At 42.2% G+C, this 23814-nt stretch overlaps 2 protein-coding genes across 3 annotated transcripts; one reads left to right on the top strand and one right to left on the bottom strand.

The window, feature by feature from the left end:
* Nucleotides 1–324: 324 nt before the first annotated feature.
* On the bottom strand, nucleotides 325–8836 carry ak6 (adenylate kinase 6). Its single transcript, XM_014143408.2, has 5 exons — nucleotides 8565–8836; nucleotides 8064–8156; nucleotides 2644–2702; nucleotides 2329–2474; nucleotides 325–1809 (listed from the first exon to the last, which is right to left on the bottom strand). The coding sequence occupies exons 1-5, from the start codon at nucleotides 8599–8601 to the stop codon at nucleotides 1620–1622; spliced, it is 525 nt and encodes a 174-aa protein (XP_013998883.1). The 5' UTR covers nucleotides 8602–8836; the 3' UTR covers nucleotides 325–1619.
* On the top strand, nucleotides 8073–23158 carry rad17 (RAD17 checkpoint clamp loader component). 2 transcript variants are annotated; one of them, XM_014143407.2, is made up of 17 exons: nucleotides 8073–8198; nucleotides 9360–9454; nucleotides 9563–9829; nucleotides 9924–10004; nucleotides 10355–10535; nucleotides 10894–11036; nucleotides 11256–11308; nucleotides 11418–11543; nucleotides 11693–11762; nucleotides 12040–12151; nucleotides 15844–16044; nucleotides 16375–16469; nucleotides 16543–16689; nucleotides 19426–19554; nucleotides 19786–19906; nucleotides 21900–21957; nucleotides 22083–23158. In XM_014143407.2, the coding sequence occupies exons 2-17, from the start codon at nucleotides 9410–9412 to the stop codon at nucleotides 22366–22368; spliced, it is 2115 nt and encodes a 704-aa protein (XP_013998882.2). In that variant the 5' UTR covers nucleotides 8073–8198; nucleotides 9360–9409; the 3' UTR covers nucleotides 22369–23158. The 2 variants fall into 2 exon arrangements, with proteins under 2 accessions (XP_013998882.2, XP_013998881.2); XM_014143406.2 differs by lacking the exon at nucleotides 8073–8198 and adding an exon at nucleotides 8716–8998.
* The last annotated feature ends 656 nt before the right edge of the window (nucleotides 23159–23814 follow it).

The following is a 23814-nucleotide window of genomic DNA, read 5'->3' as shown; positions in this document are numbered from 1 at the left end:
ACGAAACCAAATCTAAACAGAGGTCCCTCCCCTCTGACCTTCTCCTCCAATGGATTATGAGGAGTCAAGAAAAGGTGGCGCGGGGTATGCGATTGAGATTATCCCTGTGTAGATATTATAATGGACCTACATTCATCAGCTCGCTAATAATCACCGAAATGAAAGTCCAACAATCAGGGAACTTCAAAAAATTCTCCAAACTTTTTGATGGTGAGGAAATTTAACCAATCCGGACCTCGTCTGAGACCGAATGCAGCTTCCAGGGCAAAATGAGTTTGACACCCCTGGCCTTTAGCTACAGATCCAATAAATCACCAGTTCATCTTAAATGCATTTGTATTCTTTATTATGTTGTTCCACCATCATTCCTTCCTTGTACAGTATAAAGCTTTAGCCATACAAAAACGACCACTGTCTACTGTTAAAACCTGTGAGTATTTCATGGAAATACTAGCTGTATGACGACAAAATGAAATGTTTCATGCATCTTTTCAAAATAAAACGGAAATATGAAACCTAAAATGAAAGAAAAAAAACTCCTGGCAAAAACATAATTCCTGCAATATTAAGTGTTGTTGAAATCTGAATGACATGATTAGGTTTATGACTACCAATGTCTACAAGAAATTATGAATTTAAGAAGATAATACTATTGAAAAACAAAAAAAAAGTAAAACAAAAAAGACTCATTTAACCAAAAGGCACGTTTTTTTTAAATGTAGATTAACCATTGGAATGCAATAAATTGAAATCAGTTTTAAATCAATCTATGCCACAAGAAAATGCAGCATGCATCTAACTAATACACATTAAATTTTGCCCATCCTTAAGACTCTAAAATGACAAAACATCTCCCTTAGGAGTAGAGATATAGTGACGCATGCATTTGGACTTGAATACTGCCCAAATCTTGTGATGACATGGCGTTTCATGACATCTAGCTTGTACATGAACAGCTCTTGCAACGCAAGTCAGTATCCAAACATGCTTTACTGTTCTAGTTTTCATCCTAAATGAAGGTGTGGTTAACCATACAGTCCAAGAAGGGAATAAACACAGCCAATGGGTGCATCCCAACTGACACCAGTTACCACATATAGTGCACTACCGTCGACCAGTGTCCTAGGCCCTGGTCAAAATTAGTGCACTATATAGCAAACAGGCTCATTTGAGACGTAGATATTTATTATCATTACACTGGGCCTCTGCTCAGTGAAGTAACCATGCTTGTCCACGTCTTAGACTGTAAACATGTCTACAATAAGAGTGAACTGTTTACCAATTTTATGTCATCAATGTTGTCAACTATGCTAGATGAATTTCGTTTTCAGACCTGGGGCATATTTTTGTTCCAGTCCAAGACTATCACACCTATTTCAACAACTCAATGATTGGTTGATCAATTCAGAATCAGGTGTGATACATGTTGTGCTCAAACCAAAACCAGGACCAGGATTTAAAGCCTCAGTACTATCCTAGTATGTGTGTGATTGCTATAAGTTAAAGGCATATAGATTTTTTATTTTTTTTCAACAAACAAGAGTCCATTGGTATGTTTTTTCTAGTATGAAGAAGATTCCAGCCATGCACTGTTTTGGTTTCTAGGGTTTGTGTCCGTGCTAGTTGTTGTCCTTCACCCACTGCTCTATCCACTGGACTACCTGCTCCAGGTTGCGCTCCAGGTCCTCAGGCTCGTTGCTGGGCAACTGGTGGACAATCTCCTCCTTGTAGGCCTCCATGGCCTCCTCATAGATGGTCTGGAAGATCTCACACTGGACATTGTCCTGCAATTTCTTCCCTGTGTAGCCCCTGTGGAGAGAGAGAAAGAGAGAAAGAGAGAGAGAAAAATACACATGTGTTAGAGCTTTCTGAATACTCCATAGGGTCTTACCAGGGAAGAGTTTTGATCTCTCTCTCGGGGGTACACAGAGAGAAATAAGAGATTGTACAAAACACTTCCCTATGTAGCCCCCCCCCATGAAGGAGAAGGAAAGGGAGGAGCATGTCAGCGAGTGGTAGGAGAGAGGGAGAGAGAGACCCTTTTTAGACTACTGAGCCGAGCCATACTGGGTTGTGATCCACTGGCCTGTTTACGCGCCAACCATAGATGCTGAAAGCACGATGAGCAAATAAAACCTCAGAGCCAGCGCAAAAAGATTTAGGTTAGCACGATAGTATGAAAATAAAAAAAAAAGTAAGGAGGCACACACAGGCTCAGTGTCTGTAGCCCATTTGGAAAACAGCACAGCAGTGATAATGTAGTCCGTGTTCACCACGTCTAGCAAATACACCGTTAAAGCTTTTTCAATTGGCCAGGAGAAACCCCACCTGCCCTCCAGCCGGCTGTAGAGGTTGGTGTTGTCCGTACGGAGCACGAAGACAATCTGGAACCAGCGTTCTGGGAAGAAGTCACAGCCGTGGTAGTCCACTATCACCCCTCCGTCCCCCATCTTATCCTCCAGCTCATCCACCACCTGGAACAAGGTAATAAAACAGTCAGCCTTAAAACAGCGAGGGGAAACAAACACACACAAGTTGTGTGGCGGGTAACTGCAGTACCTAAATTACACAGGCTTTGTCATGATGTGAATAGACTTATTTCATGTAAAACACTCAGACTGTTTTAGATGAAACAAGACTCACCCGGTCTTCATCTAACACTGGGCACTGGTACTCTTCATCAAATCCATCAAACAGCTGCCCTGAAGAGACCAAGACAAACAACGTCATCAGTACGGTCTTCAAAACTTCTAATTAGATAGATAGGCCTATTTATACTCCCGTCATGGGAAAACACAATGAGTTGTGATGGGGTAGTGTTATGACAGATACAGTGGCTCCAGAAAGTATTCATACCCTTGACTTATTCCACTTTTGTGTTACAGCCCGAATTCAAAATGGATTAAATCTGTTTTTTTTCCTCACCAAAAAGTAAAAATATGTTTTAGGAATTTTAGCAAATGTATTGAAGAGAAATATAGGAAATATCTCATTTACATAAGTACTCACACCCAAGTCAAACCTTTGGCAGTGATTTAAAGCTGTGAGTCTGAGTCGCTAAGAGCTTTTCACACCTGGATTGTGCAACATTTGCCCATTATTATTTTCGAAATTATTCAAGCTCTGTCAAATTAGTTGCTGATCATTGCTAGACAACCATTTTTAGGTCTTGCCATAGATTTTCAAGCAGATTTACATACAGTACCAGTCAAAAGTTGACACACCTACTCATTCAAGGGTTTTTCTTAATTTTTTACTATTTTCTACATTGTAGAATAACAGTGAAGACATCAAAACTATGAAATAACACATGGAATCCTGTAACCCAAAAAGTGTTAAATTAAAATATATTTTATATTTGAGATTCTTCAAAGTAGCAACCCTTTGCCTTGATGACAGCTTTGCACACTCATGGCATTCTCTCATCCAGCTTCATGAGGAATGCTTTTCCAACAGTCTTGAAGGAGTTCCCACATATGCTGTGCACTTGTTGTCTCCTTTTCCTTCACTCTGCGGGTCCAACTCATCCCAAACCACCTCAATTGGGATGAGGTCGGGTGATTGTGAAGGCCAAGTCATCTGATGCAGCACTCCATCACTCTCCTTCTTGGTGAAATAGCCCTTACACAGCCTGGAGGTGTGTTTTGGGTCATTGTACTGTTGAAAAACAAATGATAGTCCCACTAAGCACAAACCAGATGGGATGGCTTATCGCTGCAGAATGTTGTGGTAGCCATGCTGGTTAAGTGTGCCTTGAATTCTAAATAAATAGACTCTGCATCTCACAAAGACACAGCGGTTGGAACCAAAGACTCATTAGACCAAAGGACAGATTTCCACCAGTCTAATATCCATTGCTCGTGTTTATTGGCCCAAGCAAGTCACTTCTTCTTATTGGTTTTCTTTAGTAGTGGTTTCTTTGCAGTAATTCGACCATGAAAACCTGATTCATACAGTCTCCTCTGAAGAGTTGATGTTGAGATGTGTCTGTTACTTGAACTCTGAAGCATTTATTTGGGTTACCTCCAATGAACTTATCCTCTGCAGCAGAGGTAACTCTGGGTCTTCCATTCCTGTGGCGGTCCTCATGAGAGCCAGTTTCATCATAGGGCTTGATGGTTTTTGCGACTGCACTTGAAGAAACATTAAATGTTATTGAAATTTTTCAGATTGACTGACCTTCATGTCTTAAGGTAATGATGGACTGTCATTTTTCTTTGCTTATTTGAGCTGTTCTTGCCTAAATATGGACTTGGTCTTTTACCAAATAGGGCTATCTTCTGTATACCACCCCTACCTTGTCACAACACAACTGATTGGCTCAAACGCATTATGAAGGAAAGAAATTCCACAAATTAACAAGGCACACCTGTTAATTGAAATGAATTCCAGGTGAAGCTGGTTGACAGAATGCCAAGAGTGTGCAAAGCTGTCATCAAGGCAAAGGGTGGCTACTTTGAAGAATCTCAAACATAAAATATGTTTTGATTTGTTTAACCTCTCTAGGGTAGGTGGCACCAAATCGTCCCACCTACGTAACAGCCATTGTAATCCCGTGGCATGTTATTCAAAAACCTCAAAAATGCAAAAACTTCAATTTTTCAAACATATGACTATTTTACACCATTTTAAAGACAAGACTCTCGTTAATCTAACCACACTGTCCGATTTCAAAAAGGCTTTACAACGAAAGCAAAACATTAGATTATGTCAGCAGAGTACCCAGCCAGAAATAATCAGACACCCATTTTTCAAGCTAGCATATAATGTCACATAAACCCAAACCACAGCTAAATGCAGCACTAACCTTTGATGATCTTCATCAGATGACAACCCTAGGACATTATGTTATACAATACATGCATGTTTTGTTCAATCAAGTTCATATTTATATCAAAAACCAGCTTTTTACATTAGCATGTGACTAGCATTCCCACCGAACACTGCCGGTGAATTTACTAAATTACTCACGATAAACGTTCACAAAAACCATAACAATTATTTTAAGAATTATAGATACAGAACTCCTCTATGCACTCGATATGTCCGATTCTAAAATAGCTTTTCGGTGAAAGCACATTTTGCAATATTCTCAGTAGATAGCCCGGCATCACAGGGCTAGCTATTTAGACACCCAGCAAGTTTAGCACTCACCAAAGTCAGATTTACTATAAGAAAATGTTTATTACCTTTGGTGTTCTTCGTCAGAATGCACTCCCAGGACTTCTACTTCAATAACAAATGTTGGTTTGGTTCAAAATAATCCATAGTTATATCCAAACAGCGGCGTTTTGTTCGTGCGTTCAAGACACTATCCGAAAGGGTAAATAAGGGTGATGAGCATGGCGCAATTCGTGACCAAAAAAATTCTAAATATTCCATTACCGTACTTCGAAGCATGTCAACCGCTGTTTAAAATCAATTTTTATAAAAAAGCGATAATATTCCGACCGGGAATCTGCGTTTAGGTAAACAGACGAAAGAAAATAAAGCATTCGGTCGACTCGGGCACGCGCCTAAGCCCATAGTACTCTGATCGGCCACTTGCCAAAAGCGATAATGTGTTTCAGCCAGAGGCTGCCTCGATATCGTTCAGCTTTTTCCCGGGCTCTGAGAGCCTATGGGAGCCGTAGGAAGTGTCACGTTAGAGCAAAGATCCTCAGTCTTCAATAAAAAGAGCCAAGATGAAACACAACTTGTCAGACAGGCCACTTCCTGCATGGAATCTTCTCAGGTTTTGGCCTGCCATATGAGTTCTGTTATACTCACAGACACCATTCAAACAGTTTTAGAAACTTTAGGGTGTTTTCTATCCAAAGCCAATAATTATATGCATATTCTAGTTACTGGGCAGGAGTAGTAACCAGATTAAATCGGGTACGTTTTTTATGCGGCCGTGTCAATACTGCCCCCTAGCCCTAACAGGTTAACACTTTTTTGGTTACTACATGATTCCATATGTGTTATTTCATAGTTTTGATGTCTTCACTATTATTCTACAATGTAGAAAATAGTACAAATAAAGAAAAACCCTGGAATGTGTAGGTATCCAAACGTTTGACTGGTAATGTAAGTCAAAACTATAACTCGGCCACTCAGGAACATTCACTGTCTTGGTAAGCAACTCCAGTGTAGATTTGGCCTTGTGTTTTAGGTTATTGTCCTGCTGAAAGGTGAATTAATCTCCCAGTGTCTGGTGGAAAGCAGACGTAACAGGTTTTCCTCTCGGATTTTGCCTGTGCTTAGCTCCATTCCGTTTCTTTTTTATCTTGAAAAACTCCCCAGTCTGATTATAAGCATACCCATAACATGACGCAGCCACCACTATGCTCATCTATAAGTCTTTGCTAGCTAAAGCCCCGCCTTATCTCAGCTCACTGGTCACCATAGCAACACCCACCCATAGCACACGCTCCAGCAGGTATATTGCACTGGTCATCCCCAAAGCCAACACTTCCTTTGGCCGCCGTTCCTTTCAGTTGTCTGCTGCCAATGACTGGAACAATTTTTTTTAATTTTTTTTAATCACTGAAGCCTTATATCTCCCTCTCTAACTTTAAGCATCAGCTGTCAGAGCAGCTTACTGATCACTGTACCTGTACACAGCCAATCGGTAAATAGCACACCCAACTACCTCATCCCCATATTATTATATTTGTCCTCTTTCTCTTTTACACCCAGTATCTCTACTTGCACATCATCATCTGCACATCTATCACTCCAGTGTTAATGCTAAATTGTAATTATTTTAACCTCTAGGGCCCATTTATTGCCTACCTTACTCTTCTACATTTGCACACACTGTATATAGATTTTTCTATTGTGTTATTGACTGTACATTTGTTTTACTCTGTGTTGTTGTTTTTGTTGCACGACTTTGCTTTATCTTGGCCAGGTCGCAGTTGTAAATGAGAACTTGTTCTCAACGGGTTAATAAATAAAGATGAAATAAATAAATGCTTGAAAAAAAATGGAGAGTGGTATTCAGTAATGTGTTGCATTTGCACAAACATAACACTGTACTCAGGACAAAAAGTTAATTGCTTGGCCACAAAGCTTTAGTGCCTTGTTGCAAACAGGATATTTTTATTCAGTACAGGCTTCCTTCTTTTCACACTGTCAATTAGGTTATTATTATGGAGTAACTACAATGTTGTTGATCCATTCTCAGTTTTTTTCTATCACAGCCATTAAACTCTAATTGTTTTAAAGTCACTACTGGCCTCATGTTGAAATCCCTGAGACATTTCCTTCCTCTCCGGCAACTGAGTTAGGAAGGACGCCTGTATCTTTAATAACTTCACCATGCTCAAAGGGATATTTCAATGTCTGCTTATTAAAAAATGTTTACCCATCTACCAATAGGTGCCCTTCTTTGCGAGGCATTGCAAAACCTCCCTGGTCTGTGTGGTTCGATCTGTGATTGAAATTCACTGCTCGACTGAGGGACCTTACAGATAATTGTATGTGTGGGGTACAGAGAGTTATTTAAACAATCATGTTAAACACTTATTGCGCACAGAGTGCATCCATGCAACTTATTACGTGACTTATTAAGCACATTTTCCCTCCTGAACTTATTTAGGCTTGCCATAACAAAGGGGTTGAATATTTATTGACTCAAGAAATTTAAACTTTTCACTTTTTATCAATTAGTAAAAATGTAAAATAACATAATTCCACTGACATTATGTGGTGTTGTGTGTAAGCCAATGACAATGTTTTTCTCTCAATTTCATCCATTTTAAATTCAGGCTGTAACAACAAAATGTGGAAACAGACGAGGAGTGTGAATACTTTCTGAAGAGACAGTAGCTAGAGTACCCTTATGCACTTGGTCATCTGGGGTCTATTCATTAGTCAGGATACGTTTGGAAAACGTTTTTTTCCCCGCAACAGTAACCCTTTATGATCCAAATGCAAAGAACGGGGAGAGGCCTAACTGACCAATAGAAACTCGTTTTCGCTGCAAAACATTTTCCGTTTGGAGTTAACGGTTTCCATTGCAAAACGTTTTGCAGCGGGATCAGACTAATGAATAGACCCCTAGTGTGTCTTCTTACCTTCTTGTGCCAGGTCGCCTACATTGACATAGGTTAGTCCTGTCCTCTGGGCAAGCTCTTTTCCCAGGGTGGTCTTCCCTACGCCAGGGGTGCCTGTCAGGACGGCATAATCATTATAAACAACGTGCTAACTAGGTAGGTAGCTACCTCAATTTTAACCTATTTCGCCGTTGTACATCTGCAACTACGTTCCAAACATCATACAATTTATATTTCTAAATGTGGTATCTATGCAAACCATTTGAAAGTGAATGATGCTAAAGTTACGAAGGGGGTTGTTAGGTACATCACATACTAGTAGCTAGCTAACGTTACCAGACAGGAATTTCGACCACGCAGCATCTTTCGAGCTTATTTGTGGTGCATCATTGGCTAACCACAAGCACATAACCGCCCTGGACGGTCTATACACTTACAAATTAAATATCGTTATAGAGGCGGGTAGACGGTGATAGTTAAATAGATAGTTAACTCGTTGGATGGGGACTTGTTTAACATTACCTGTCAGTAGAATATTTGGTCGCTTCATGATTTTCATCGCTGTTTTTCCTCGCCTTGCGTGCTCTGCACGTGACCAAATACAGGTACCTTAGAACTCGTAAAGTTATCCTATTTTGTTGGTTACTTTTTTTAAAACAAAACCAGACAATTTGTAACAATCAGTAAACCACTCAATCAAAGTTACTTATGAGTAAAATACAACAAAGCTTCGTGAATCGTGTATTTGGAGAGAACACGCGCCCCCTGTGAGTGTTGTGACGTCAGTATTGCGCGCCGCGTTGCCGAAAGGACCTCGATTTTAAAGGGAAAACGTTCCCCGTTGTGGTGTTTTCAATCGACGTTTGTTATGTATTTGCGTTTCTGTTTACAAAGTTAAGTTATAATACATGTGACTTTCAAAGTTTTGGAATTACTTCAGAGGATGGCCAAGAAAGGTATGCTTACTTTGTTTCGTTTATCTAGCTAGGTTTGTGCGTGAGAAGTGAATTCTGCGTCGGTAGCTAACTAACTAGCAACTTTAGCTTAACGTTACTTTGTTAACTTGTTTGCCAACTGGAGTTAGCTAGACTATTCGAAACGTTGGATGTGTTAGCTACTATTGTAGCTCTGGGGACGTAATCGACCTTATTCTTACTTAGTTATGCCACGTAGATAACTATTACTCAGTAGCAAACTCAATCGCTAGCAAACGTTCGTAGAATTAGCGCTAGGTAGCTACGTTAGCTAGCTAAGCTAGTCTTTTCTGCATTCGTTATGATATAAGCTAATGTTTGTTTTCTATTCCATCTTCCTCAGTCTTGCATTGACCAGCTGGCTCCTTTTGTCAATGTGAAGTACCACATCTTATGATGTCAAAACTTTATCTGAGAGGAAAAGTAGCCTCAAATAAAGTGAGTTCATGGTGTGCGAGTGTGGATTCGGGTCTGTGAGCGAGTTCAAAGTAGATCGCTAGCACGTAAGGATGCACTGTCACTTCACTAACATCTCTCTCCCCCCAGCTGGATCGTTGGGTGGAGCCATCATTCGGTGAACACCTCGGCAATGCCAACCTCTCGCTCTCCTCAGGCATTGGAGGCGTAGCCCCCTCTGGAGGTACCTGGGTTGGCAAGGCCCGGCCGTCCAGCACCGACCCCAACAGCAGCAAACGCCTCCGTAAGAGGAGGGCAGACCCCAACGCCTCCAAGCTCCAGACCTCTACCTCCACAGAGCCTGCACAGGGGGACCAGGATGAGCCCTGGGTGGACACACACAAACCCCACTCTCAGGTAACCATCCTGGGGGAAAGACTAGACCACCAGACCCCACTGGAGTGAAGTTGTGAATTTCATCACACACTTATCTCTGTTTGGCCTTGTGTAGGCTGAACTGGCCGTCCACAAAAAGAAGATTGAAGAGGTGGAGGATTGGATGAGAGTACATGTGGACCCCAAGACTGCAAAGGTTTGGCTCTGATGTTTTTAAAGCTCAAAAGATGGCAATAGATCACTGTTTTGGCACTATGCATTCATCACAGTTTTAGAGACACTTTTATCACTTCAAATTATGAATATTTATGTTTTCAATTGAGAATAATACACCAAATCAAAGCTAAAACATGACCTACTGCTCATTTATACCAACAGAACCCCATGAAAAATTGGAATAAATATTAAATATATATATTGTGCACAAGCACATTTTATTGCACCACCCCACCCCAAACATTTTCCCATTTCTATGAAATCTAATCTAAACACAAGTTTTCTGAAAGCTCTCAGTACTCAAATTTTACTGTGCCCTCATGTCCACAGGGTGGCGCTGTCCTGCTGCTGACCGGTCCGTCGGGGTGTGGGAAGTCAGCTACAGTGCAGGTTCTGGCCCAGGAACTGGGCTACAGGGTACAGGAGTGGAGCAACCCCTCCAGCCTCTCAGAGTACCGACCCAGCGCAGACCGCTCAGACCCTGACACTTACAGACAGACCTTCGACCCAGGTGAGAAAAACCTGGTGTGTATTCAGTGCTGTAAAAGTTTCTGAACGTTGCAGATAGAAATGGATTGTGTGGGGCTGACATGATTCCTTATTCTACATAACAAACTATCCTATCTGTTTAGTACATTTTTGTAACATTGCACCCTCCTAAACAGGCCAGAGGTCTGTCTGGACCAAACCTGCTAGTACCTCTATTTTGTGTTTTCCCGTTTTAGTTTTTTGTTGGTCATTCGTTTTATTGTACTGTATGTTCAAGAAGTTGACGCAATAAAGGTCATTGGACAAATAACAGTTGGATTGCCAGCGTACATCCAACACATAATCACATGAACTTTACCGTTTTCTTCCTTCCTCCCCAGACTCGAGGTTCAATGGTTTCTATGGCAGCTCTCAAACAGGCCTGTTCCAGGAGTTCCTTCTCAGGGCCAACAAGTACAACCGCCTGCAGATGAGCGGAGAGGGAGGGGCCTCGGACTCAGACAGGAAGCTCATACTGGTGGAGGTACAGTACACTACCTACTTAGTACTTACAGACAGTATTGTTGCCAAAAAATATAAAAAATACAGTATCGTTGCCACAACAACACTGCACTTAAATGTTTACAGTAGTAATAAAAGCTTTACGTATTTTTGAAGTTTCTTTCTTGACATTGAGTTAATCATTTGTGTATCTGGTGTTAATTTCTCTCTTTCTTTTTCTCTCGCTCTCGCACGCTCTCAGGACTTTCCTAACCAGTTCTACAGGCAGCCTGGGTGCCTGCATGATATTCTGAGGTGAGCTCATCGTGTTTTGAGCGACTCACTGTGGCTGCAGAAGATATTAATACTGAGGTTTTGTTCTGTATTAATTTGTGTGTGTATGTACATATTCCTCCTCTGTCAGGCGGTTTGTGAAGACGTGCCGGCGTCCCCTGCTGTTCATCGTGTCTGACAGTCTGAGTGGAGACAGCAGCTCCAGACTGCTGTTTCCTAAACATGTACAGGAAGAGCTGGGGGTCTGCAACATCAGGTACTTTACAGTAAACTCTGTACACTAACCCAACACACTGCCCACTGTCCCCTAAACATGTACAGGAGGAAGTGAACATTAGCGACATCAGGTAGATTGTTGACAGGTTATCTTTCTCTAACCCAGTGGCCTCCTTCTTCTGTTTCCAGTTTTAACCCTGTGGCTCCCACCAGTATGATGAAGGTTCTGAGCCGGATTGTGTCTGTACAGGCAGTAAAGGTAAAACAACATGTCTTTGTATGCATGGGAGTGTATGTAGCCTAGTGGTTAGATTGTTGGGCCAGTAACCAAAAGGTTGCTGGATTGAATCCCCGAGCTGACAAGGTAAAAATCTGTCATTCTGCCCCTGAACAAGGCAGTTAACCCCACTGTTCCCCGGTAGGCTGTTATTGTAAATAAGAATTTGTTCTTAACTGACTTGCCTAATTAAATAAAGGTTAAATGTTTAAAAAAAAATATATATATATATATTAATAATAATAATGTGTGTTCACAGAGTGGAGGAAAGATGTGTGTTCCTGACAAAGCAGCTTTGGAGCTGCTGTGTTCAGGATCCTCTGGGGACATCCGCAGTGCCATCAACAGCCTGCAGTTCTCCTGTCTCACAGGTGAGGGCGCCACGCACCCATAAACGCCACACAACGGTTCAGTGGTCAGTCACCTGCTGCTCCTAATCCTGCTGACCACTGGTCTAAAATCAATAGCTTCCTAACCGTTTAGCATTGTAACACACGTAGAGCTTTTGGGTTTTTGGTTTCCTAGACACATGGCCTAGTCCTGGACTAAGAAGCATATTCAATGGAAATTATACATTTTAAAGAGCTTTTTTTTAAGTCTAGGACTAGGCTTAATCTGTGTCAGAGAAACCGGCCTCTTTAGCCAGGACAGGTAATAGACTACGACCGACCAGTAGTGTACTGATGATGAACTGCTGACTGAAAGGTAATAACAGACCAGTAGTCTACTGATGAACTGCTGACTGAAAGGTAATAACAGACCAGTAGTCTACTGATGATGAACTGCTGACTGAAAGGTAATAACAGACCAGTAGTCTACTGATGAACTGCTGACTGAAAGGTAATAACAGACCAGTAGTCTACTGATGAACTGCTGACTGAAAGGTAATAACAGACCAGTAGTCTACTGATGATGAACCGCTGACTGAAAGGTAATAACAGACCAGTAGTCTACTGATGATGAACCGCTGACTGAAAGGTAATAACAGACCAGTAGTCTACTGATGATGAACCGCTGACTGAAAGGTAATAACAGACCAGTAGTCTACTGATGATGAACTGCTGACTGAAAGGTAATAACAGACCAGTAGTCTACTGATGATGAACTGCTGACTGAAAGGTAATAACAGACCAGTAGTCTACTGATGATGAACTGCTGACTGAAAGGTAATAACAGACCAGTAGTCTACTGATGATGAACTGCTGACTGAAAGGTAATAACAGACCAGTAGTCTACTGATGATGACTGCTGACTGAAAGGTAATAACAGACCAGTAGTCTACTGATGAACTGCTGACTGAAAGGTAATAACAGACCAGTAGTCTACTGATGATGAACTGCTGACTGAAAGGTAATAACAGACCAGTAGTCTACTGATGAACTGCTGACTGAAAGGTAATAACAGACCAGTAGTCTACTGATGATGAACTGCTGACTGAAAGGTAATAACAGACCAGTAGTCTACTGATGATGAACTGCTGACTGAAAGGTAATAACAGACCAGTAGTCTACTGATGATACTGCTGACTGAAAGGTAATAACAGACCAGTAGTCTACTGATGTGAACCGCTGACTGAAAGGTAATAACAGACCAGTAGTCTACTGATGATGAACCGCTGACTGAAAGGTAATAACAGACCAGTAGTCTACTGATGATGAACCGCTGACTGAAAGGTAATAACAGACCAGTAGTCTACTGATGATGAACCGCTGACTGAAAGGTAATAACAGACCAGTAGTCTACTGATGATGAACCGCTGACTGAAAGGTAATAACAGACCAGTAGTCTACTGATGATGAACTGCTGACTGAAAGGTAATAACAGACCAGTAGTCTACTGATGATGAACCGCTGACTGAAAGGTAATAACAGACCAGTAGTCTACTGATGAACTGCTGACTGAAAGGTAATAACAGACCAGTAGTCTACTGATGATGAACTGCTGACTGAAAGGTAATAACAGACCAGTAGTCTACTGATGATGAACCGCTGACTGAAAGGTAATAACAGACCAGTAGTCTACTGATGATGAACTGCTGACTGAAAGGTAATAACAGACCAGTAGTCTACTGATGATGAACTGCTGACTGAAAGGTAATAACAGACCAGTAGTGTACTGATGATGAACTGCTGACTGAAAGGTAATAACAGACCAGTAGTCTACTGATGATGAACTGCTGACTGAAAGGTAATAACAGACCAGTAGTCTACTGATGATGAACCGCTGACTGAAAGGTAATAACAGACCAGTAGTCTACTGATGATGAACTGCTGACTGAAAGGTAATAACAGACCAGTAGTCTACTGATGATGAACTGCTGACTGAAAGGTAATAACAGACCAGTAGTCTACTGATGATGAACTGCTGACTGAAAGGTAATAACAGACCAGTAGTCTACTGATGAACTGCTGACTGAAAGGTAATAACAGACCAGTAGTCTACTGATGATGAACTGCTGACTGAAAGGTAATAACAGACCAGTAGTCTACTGATGATAACTGCTGACTGAAAGGTAATAACAGACCAGTAGTCTACTGATGATGAACCGCTGACTGAAAGGTAATAACAGACCAGTAGTCTACTGATGATGAACCGCTGACTGAAAGGTAATAACAGACCAGTAGTCTACTGATGATGAACCGCTGACTGAAAGGTAATAACAGACCAGTAGTCTACTGATGATGAACCGCTGACTGAAAGGTAATAACAGACCAGTAGTCTACTGATGATGAACTGCTGACTGAAAGGTAATAACAGACCAGTAGTCTACTGATGATGAACTGCTGACTGAAAGGTAATAACAGACCAGTAGTCTACTGATGATGAACCGCTGACTGAAAGGTAATAACAGACCAGTAGTCTACTGATGATGAACCGCTGACTGAAAGGTAATAACAGACCAGTAGTCTACTGATGATGAACCGCTGACTGAAAGGTAATAACAGACCAGTAGTCTACTGATGATGAACCGCTGACTGAAAGGTAATAACAGACCAGTAGTCTACTGATGATGAACTGCTGACTGAAAGGTAATAACAGACCAGTAGTCTACTGATGATGAACCGCTGACTGAAAGGTAATAACAGACCAGTAGTCTACTGATGATGAACTGCTGACTGAAAGGTAATAACAGACCAGTAGTCTACTGATGATGAACCGCTGACTGAAAGGTAATAACAGACCAGTAGTCTACTGATGATGAACTGCTGACTGAAAGGTAATAACAGACCAGTAGTCTACTGATGATGAACCGCTGACTGAAAGGTAATAACAGACCAGTAGTCTACTGATGAACTGCTGACTGAAAGGTAATAACAGACCAGTAGTCTACTGATGATGAACTGCTGACTGAAAGGTAATAACAGACCAGTAGTCTACTGATGATGAACCGCTGACTGAAAGGTAATAACAGACCAGTAGTCTACTGATGAACTGCTGACTGAAAGGTAATAACAGACCAGTAGTCTACTGATGATACTGCTGACTGAAAGGTAATAACAGACCAGTAGTCTACTGATGATGAACCGCTGACTGAAAGGTAATAACAGACCAGTAGTCTACTGATGATGAACCGCTGACTGAAAGGTAATAACAGACCAGTAGTCTACTGATGATGAACTGCTGACTGAAAGGTAATAACAGACCAGTAGTCTACTGATGATGAACCGCTGACTGAAAGGTAATAACAGACCAGTAGTCTACTGATGATGAACCGCTGACTGAAAGGTAATAACAGACCAGTAGTCTACTGATGATGAACCGCTGACTGAAAGGTAATAACAGACCAGTAGTCTACTGATGATACTGCTGACTGAAAGGTAATAACAGACCAGTAGTCTACTGATGATGAACCGCTGACTGAAAGGTAATAACAGACCAGTAGTCTACTGATGATGAACCGCTGACTGAAAGGTAATAACAGACCAGTAGTCTACTGATGATGAACCGCTGACTGAAAGGTAATAACAGACCAGTAGTCTACTGATGAACTGCTGAAGTAATTCATATATTAAAGTCAGTGAACCACCTGTAAAAGTTGTTCTCCACGGTTCTAATGTTCCAGACCAGTCTATGAAGAAGGGGTTCTGGGCGGTGGAAAGGGGGAAGGCCACGGCGACCTCGTCGGGGAGAGCCGTTGTCAAGGCAACGCGTGGGAAGAGGAAGGCCAAAGACGCAGAGGGGCGGGACAAGGAGCAGGCGATAGGGGGGAAAGACGCCTCCCTCTTTCTCTTCAGAGCACTCGGCAAGATCCTCTACTGCAAGAGTGAGTGACGTCAGGGGGAAATAGGCTTTCACCATGTACTGCCCATCAGGGAAATGGCTTTTACCTGTCCAGTGTGAACGGAATAGAGAGATGGAGAGGAAGCCTTTTCATAGCATTTAGATTCAGCAGGGATACAACACTGCGGAACATTCAGATAGAGATGTATTATAGAGAACAAACGTGCGTCTCTGACATGTAGAATAAGGAATCAGAACAGCTCTGTTCGTCACAATTATACCAGTAATGTTCCACAATGTTACATTGCTGGGAGGAGGGGCTCTGTTGAAGTGGATGGATTTTGATTGGCTGGTGTGTTTTATGATTTGACAGGGGAGAGCCCTGAGGGTTCAGAAGGTTCCCAAGGACCCAGTCTGCCTGCACACCTCTCAGAGCACCACAGAGACAGGCTACTGGTGGACCCAGAGGTACAACACAGACCAACACATAGACAGACCTAATGTGTCATCGTATAACCCCCACCTCCCTCTCCCCTATCAGGCTGTAGTAGAACGCTCCCACATGTCAGGAGAGTTCTTCAGCCTGTACCTACAGCAGAATTACCTGGAGTTCTTCTCTGATGTGGAGGATGTGGCCCGGGCCTCAGAGTACCTGTCTGATGCTGACTTCCTCACTGCCGAATGGAGCGTGAGTAGCACTAGGACTGGGCATTATGGCCTAAAAATCAAACATGGCCGATTTCACTATATATATACACTGCTCAACACTTAAACAACACAATGTAACTCCAAGTCAATCCCACTTCTGTGAAATCAAACTGTCCACTTAGGAAGCAACACTGATTGACAATAAATTTCACATGCTGTTGTGCAAATGGAATAGACAACAGGTGGAACTTATAGGCAATTAGCAAGACACCCCCAATAAAGGAGTGATTCTGCAGGTGGGGACCACAGACCACTTCTCAGTTCCTATGCTTCCTGGCTGATGTTTTGGTCACTTTTGAATGCTGGCGGTGCTTTCACTCTAGTGGTAGCATGAGACGGAGTCTACACCCCACACAAGTGGCTCAGGTAGTGTAGGTCATCGAGGATGGCACATCAATATGAGCTGTGGCAAGAAGGTTTGCTGTGTCTGTCAGCGTAGTGTCCAGAGCATGGAGGCGCTACCAGGAGACAGGCCAGTACATCAGGGGACGTGGAGGAGGCCGTAGGAGGGCAACAACCCAGCAGCAGGACCGCTACCTCCGCCTTTGTGCAAGGAGGAGCAGGAGAAGCACTGCCAGAGCCCTGCAAAATGACCTCCAGCAGGCCACAAATGTGCATGTGTCTGCTCAAACGGTCAGAAACAGGCTCCATGAGGGTGGTATGAGGGCCCGACGTCCACAGGTGGGGGTTGTGCTTACAGCCCAACACCGTGCAGGACGTTTGGCATTTGCCAGAGAACACCAAGATTGGCAAATTCGCCACTGGCGCCCTGTGCTCTTCACAGATGAAAGCAGGTTCACACTGAGCACGTGACAGACGTGACAGAGTCTGGAGACGCTGTGGAGAACGTTCTGCTGCCTGCAACGTCCTCCAGCATGACCGGTTTGGCGGTGGGTCAGTCATGGTGTGGGGTGGCATTTCTTTGGGGGGCCGCACAGCCCTCCATGTGCTCGCCAGAGGTAGCCTGACTGCCATTAGGTACTGAGATGAGATCCTCAGACCCCTTGTGAGACCATATGCTGGTGCGGTTGACCCTGGGTTCCTCCTAATGCAAGACAATGCTAGACCTCATGTGGCTGGAGTGTGTCAGCAGTTCCTGCAAGAGGAAGGCATTGATGCTATGGACTGGCTCGCCCGTTCCCCAGACCTGAATCCAATTGAGCACATCTGGGACATCATGTCTCGCTCCATCCACCAACGCCACGTTGCACCATAGACTGTCCAGGAGTTGGCGGATGCTTTAGTCCAGGTCTGGGAGGAGATCCCTCAGGAGACCATCCACCACCTCATCAGGAGCATTCCCAGGCATTGTAGGGAGGTCATACAGGCACGTGGAGGCCACACACACTACTGAGCCTCATTTTGACTTGTTTTAAGGACATTACATCAAAGTTGGATCAGCCTGTAGTGTGGTTTTCCACTTTAATTTTGAGTGTGACTCTAAATCCAGACCTCCATGGGTTGATAAATTGGATTTCCATTGATTATTTTTGTGTGATTTTGTTGTCAGCACATTCAACTATGTAAAGAAAAAAGTATTTAATAAGATTATTTATTTCATTCAGATCTAGGATGCGTTGTTTAAGTGTTCCCTTTATTTTTTTGAGCAGTATATATATATATATATATATACAAAAAAATTGAGATATAGAGAGATATATATATATATATATATATATATATATATCTCTCTCTATATCTCAATTTTTTTGTTTCATAACATTTTCTCTACATTTGCCTTTGTTGTACAATTTAAAGGTCAAATAAACTACATTTCAAACAGTCAGTAATAATCTAATTAATTCAGGGTTTGTGAAGTTATACCTAGGCTAAATATAAGCCTTCCACAATCATAACACCCACTAATAATGTAATTATTTGATCAAAATAGTTTTAACCAGCGTTCTTTGCAATAATCACTGATCTGGCTTTCTAGTCTCTGAAAATGGGCTTTTTATAAAAACAATGTTTTACCAGAACCATGCATAATGCACATTCACTAATAATGAATGACTGCATGTAGCAGGCAATATAGACAATTAACACAGGTCTCATCAACATTCAGCTAATCTTTATATTTCTAGTTTAGTCCATTTCAGATCTATTTGCTAGCTAACAAGACAGAACAGTTGAATTGTGAACACACCATTCTGTCAGTCTCTGTTTGACCAGCCTGCTAGCTAACAAGACGGAACAGTTGAATTGTGAACACACCATTCTGTCAGTCTCTGTTTGACCAGCCTGCTAGCTAACAAGACGGAACAGTTGAATTGTGAACACACCATTCTGTCAGTCTCTGTTTGATCAGCATGCCAGCCTGTCCACTTTGTTCAGATGTTGAAATCAAGTTGCCTGCCTTATTTCTCAGAATGACAACTGCTTTCCCAGTTCCTTTATAGAGTTGTGTTTTATCCTTATTGCACAAGTGCAGCGTGAGTAGAACTGTTCACAAACCAATAAAATTCCTGGTTTTAAAGAATAGAAAAAACACCATTGTCCAAATGTACATGACAACATCGAGCACTTGGATGTCAAAATGCCAGGACCATGAGGCTATGAAATATTTATATCTAACATTGAGTACTGGCACAATGTCCCATAGTCAAGTTTTTCATATGATGCCCCACTGGTATCATATCACAAGCAATGCATATGCTTATTGAGTTACTGTTGCAAAACGTTTCCCGGCTAGCAGGCAGTGTCATTGTGTGTGTAGTCTCGTAGCACCATGGGGGAGTACGGCTCTTCTGTCGCCACCAGAGGTCTTCTACACTCCAACTCTGGTCACGTGGCTGGCGGCTTCAGACCCCTACACAAACCCAACTGGCTATTGGTCAACAAGAAGGTAACTTTAACACGCATAAGCGCACACAAACACTTATGTACACACACACACACACACACGTGCACGTGCATGCTTACACAGTCACTCACACAAACTTGCTACTGGTCAAGATATGGTGAAAGATCAGAAGGTTATGATGGAAACACTCACACATACATTGGGGTTGTTACCAGTAACATGAGGGGACTTTCTGATGTCCGTGTGTGTGTGTGTGTGTGTGTGTGATTTCAGTACCGCGAGAACTGCCAGGCTGCCCAGTCTCTCTTCATCAGTTTCTGCCTGACGCCTGTTAGTCTCCAGACAGAGCTACTTCCTTACCTCGCCCAGCTCAGCAACCCCTTGAGGAATCCAGGTTAGACACACACGTGACGTGACCTGCATTGCCCTACAACCTTAGAATGAAAGATTATACACACACACACACACAGAGTATAGAAATAGATTACCAGAACAGAAACATCCTCATCTTTGTTGAACCTTTTATTTGATAGTTTCCAAATGAGCCCTGTATACATACATTTCTAAAATATTCACATCTATCTGTCTATCTTCACATCAATACACACATCTATATTCACATCTGTACACATCAATACTCGCATCTATTCACATCTGTACACACATCAATACACACATCAGTACACACATCAGTACACATAGCGCAAAACACAATGATAGAAAACAAACACATTGTTCAGTAAAAAGGTCCTCAGTCAGCCATCTGAATTTCCCTACGGCGGGTAGGCAACTAGATTCAGCCACGGCCTGTTCTTTTTTTTGTCGGCGCGGGTGGTCAGGGGCTGCAAGATAATTCAAATAATTTGTACAACATAAATTGACCAACTATACCCCAAAAGAGATTGTATTTGAAAATAACAATTTCATACCTTGATTACATTGAGACACGATAACATATTTATTTATATGATTTGTGGGAAAACTAGGGAACGGATTTCCTAAATTAAACTCATTCCCGGTGACACACTTTTAGGGGCATAAAATAACACTTGCGGGCCGTTTTGGACCTGTGGGCCACCTGTTTCCAACCCATGTCCTAGATGCACACAATTTCTAACATTTTAGAGAGCCTTGGAGATTATTACAAAAGTAAGGTACAAAAAAGGAAAATTGAAAGCAGCTTTACCTAACCGAGTGGAGATGGACAGGATCTCCGGAGTTGGCTGTCTCTGAGACCGGGTCTGGTGTCTCAGGACGTCTGGAAGTTCTAAACAGGATGTCCTTTTTATTCTTGAGCTCTGTCTGCTACGGGATTAAATTAGACAAACTTTTATGCCTGTAAGCAGCTCTTCTAAAAATGTATATTTCATTCCGCTGTTCACGTGCGCACAGCCGCCTGCCAGGCAGTGTTGCAGCGGGAGGTCCGATTAGGATAAAGGATTCGTAGTTCTTTGTGCAATTACATTTTTCCAGCTATGAAACAAATCAGCCTCTGCAGCATTTATTTTACTATAAATGTGATCATACTTGACTATTTTTTTTTTTAAATCACAAATGCTCGTGAAATGCTCACACTGTGGAGCCCTGACCACCCACCAACCAACGTGGCTGGTGAAATAGACATCTTACGGACCAATGCCAAAATCAACCCACATTTGCCAGGTGACTGGTGTTAATTTTAGGCATGGTCAACTCTCTTTGCTTCATAATTTCACCCGATCACTTCTCCTCGCATGTTTTAAGGTCTGATCATTTATATCGATGCTGCCTCATGTTAGCCTGGTACTATGATAAATCAAATGGTGACGTTTGATACCGTAGCGGGGCGATATTAGGGACAAAATATGAACTGCCCATGAGCATTCTGATTTAGTGACGGCAAACAGCCGCTGCAAGTCGAGGACACAGACACGCACCCCTCCACGCTGCTCATAATCTGCAGGTTTTTTTGGTCTATAAACTTGCAGATGGGTATTTTAACAACAATCTATTTAGGCATATAACCCACTATCAACTGTCAATTTACAGGTATGGCCAGGTTGCCACACCCCTACTGTCGATGTCAGTGACATGTACACTATGTCTTAATGAATATCATTGTTCTTCATTCAGTTTCCGTTTGAGGGCTTTAATCAAGGTTGCTATTAAGGAAACGAGCCACCAGGCAGGTTTGATTAGCTTGCATGCTACTAAGATAACCCACCTGTAGCATGTTATGCAAGTCTAATTGGAGTATTGTGTTAGAACAGTAAAGGGGTCTCCACCTACTGGGTGTGCAGGTTTTTGTTACAGCCCAGTACTAACACGTCTGACTCCCTCTCCCCTTCCATGTCTCCCTGTCCCTCTCTTTCTGTCCCCCTCCCTTTCCTTCTGTCTCTCCCATACAGCTCAGATAGCCTTCATTCAGGACGTGGGTTGTCTTTCCCGCAGAAAGTTGCCTGGCAGGTACATCACCAATAAGCAATCTTTTACTATATTTGCACCATAGTGGGAAGTTGTCTTCTGTATTTTCTATGCCACTGACCTCCTTTTAAAAAAATGTGTATTCCTCTCTCTCTGCATCTGTCCAGGTTGAAACTGGAGGCTCTGACAGACAAAGACCCAGGGCTGCTGGAGTTGGACAGTGAGGAAGAGGAGGGGGGGGCTCGTGTCTTCATCTGTCGACCCAACCTCGGGCACCCTCTCTGGGGAGACAGGAGACCAGGGGGATCCCTCCCTGGAGCCTCTCCTACCAGGCAGCCAGGGCCCAGGGGCTGGGGGACCAGATGGAGACCTCCCTGCCTCACAGCCTCAGCCCACTACCACCTCAGCCCTTCTGGAGGAGGAGGACGTGGTCATAGAGGAATACGACAGTGATTTGGGATCGACAGAGCTGACACTCTAATCACAGTACAGAGACTTCTGATACATTCACCTCCCGCCTTTTGTCATTGACAGAGCTGACTTTCCAATAACAGGACTTCTAACATTGTCCGGCCCTCCTGCCTTACTTAAAAACTGTGATCACGTACAGGACAGAACAGAAGAAGTTTGCGTTCATTGGTTTTAAATGTCTGACTGTCACTGTATCTGTTATTGTTTCTTATGGTAATGACTGTAGTTTTCATATCAATGAATTTCTGGTATTATTCATTACTGTTTTGCCTCAGTGAGTTCGGGGGAGGGGGCAAATTCCATCCCAATTCCTGTCTGATTCTATATCTGAACAAGTGACTTATATTGAAATGGAATTGGACCTGACACATTGATTTATTTGAAACATTTATTAACAAAACACACATGACAGATGTCGTAGCTAGCTTTATTGCAGACTTTGAGTTTTTGTTAGGGTTTATTTATTTGTGTGTTTTAGAGCACTTATCTTTGAATATATTTAGTTTGGCTTTAGAACTGTTGATTACTTGGAGATGTGTACAGTGGTAGGTAGGCTTAATATACATGCCTGGCTTTTCAATTAGATTTTTCTTCATCCTTGTCTTTTTGTAAATGACCATGCCAAGAGTGCTTGGCAGTGAAAGGTTAACATTCACCTCTCTCTAGCTTCCACTGAATCTTGAAGCAAAGATTACTAAATATGGTGGCCTCCATTTTAACTCAACGGAAGAGTAAAACAGAAAGTGAAATAAAGTATTTTGTTAAAATGTAATGTTTTCTCTTGAGTGCAGAAATAACGTCATCCAAGTCTCTTCCATTTATGGGCATCATATCAGAGAACCCCAATATGGCATAATAATTTTCTTTAAGATACCTATAGAACTACAGCAAGCAAAGCAGTGAATAACAGTAATAATTTTAAACGACTATCAAATGTTTTATGTTGAGATATATCTTATTTTACTTTATTTAACCTTTATTTAACTAAGCAAGTCAGTTAAGAACAAATTCTTATTTACAATGACGTCCTACCGGGGAACAGTGGGTTAACTACCTTGTTCAGGGGCAGAACGACAGAATGCATACCAATCGTTTGATCTCAATCAGATTCATGGAAATATGCTTTTAGATATTTTCTGAATGACTGTTTTGTGAGAAAATGAGAGCAGATGGTGTTAACAAACTACAGTGTAAACAGCCTTCCTGTATTTTGTTTAAATTAAAGCAGGTTCTGCCTAATGGCGCAGTTTTGGCCGCATGATACATTTTTCTGACTATTCAGTTACCCATCCTAAAATGCAAGGGGCGCAACTTTCACTGGTGATTGGGGGGGGGGTCACGATTTGCTGGTAGAGACAAATGAGTAATCAATACTTATTGAAAATGAAAAGGCGCAACGTTCGCTCACCGTGGTAGCCTAACCTATGT

This window comes from Salmo salar, chromosome ssa15, assembly GCF_905237065.1.
Source record: "Salmo salar chromosome ssa15, Ssal_v3.1, whole genome shotgun sequence".
Classification (NCBI taxonomy): Eukaryota; Metazoa; Chordata; class Actinopteri; order Salmoniformes; family Salmonidae; genus Salmo; species Salmo salar.
The sequence above is the reverse complement of the archived record's forward strand: the minus strand, read 5'-3'. Positions and strand labels throughout refer to the sequence as shown.

What these genes read in the sequence shown, in the direction of transcription:
- rad17 (XM_014143407.2), top strand. Translation starts at nt 9,410, where the DNA reads ATGATGTCAAAACTTTATCTGAGAGGAAAAGTAGCCTCAAATAAA. An exon ending in CACACAAACCCCACTCTCAG is followed by an intron (nt 9,830 to 9,923) that starts GTAACCATCCTG and finishes GGCCTTGTGTAG; the next exon opens with GCTGAACTGGCCGTCCACAA. An exon ending in CGCAGAAAGTTGCCTGGCAG is followed by an intron (nt 21,958 to 22,082) that starts GTACATCACCAA and finishes GCATCTGTCCAG; the next exon opens with GTTGAAACTGGAGGCTCTGA.
- ak6 (XM_014143408.2), bottom strand. Translation starts at nt 8,601, where the DNA reads ATGAAAATCATGAAGCGACCAAATATTCTACTGACAG. An exon ending in CAGTGTTAGATGAAGACCGG is followed by an intron (nt 2,475 to 2,643) that starts GTGAGTCTTGTT and finishes ACCTTGTTCCAG; the next exon opens with GTGGTGGATGAGCTGGAGGA. An exon ending in TACAGCCGGCTGGAGGGCAG is followed by an intron (nt 1,810 to 2,328) that starts GTGGGGTTTCTC and finishes CTCTCTCCACAG; the next exon opens with GGGCTACACAGGGAAGAAAT.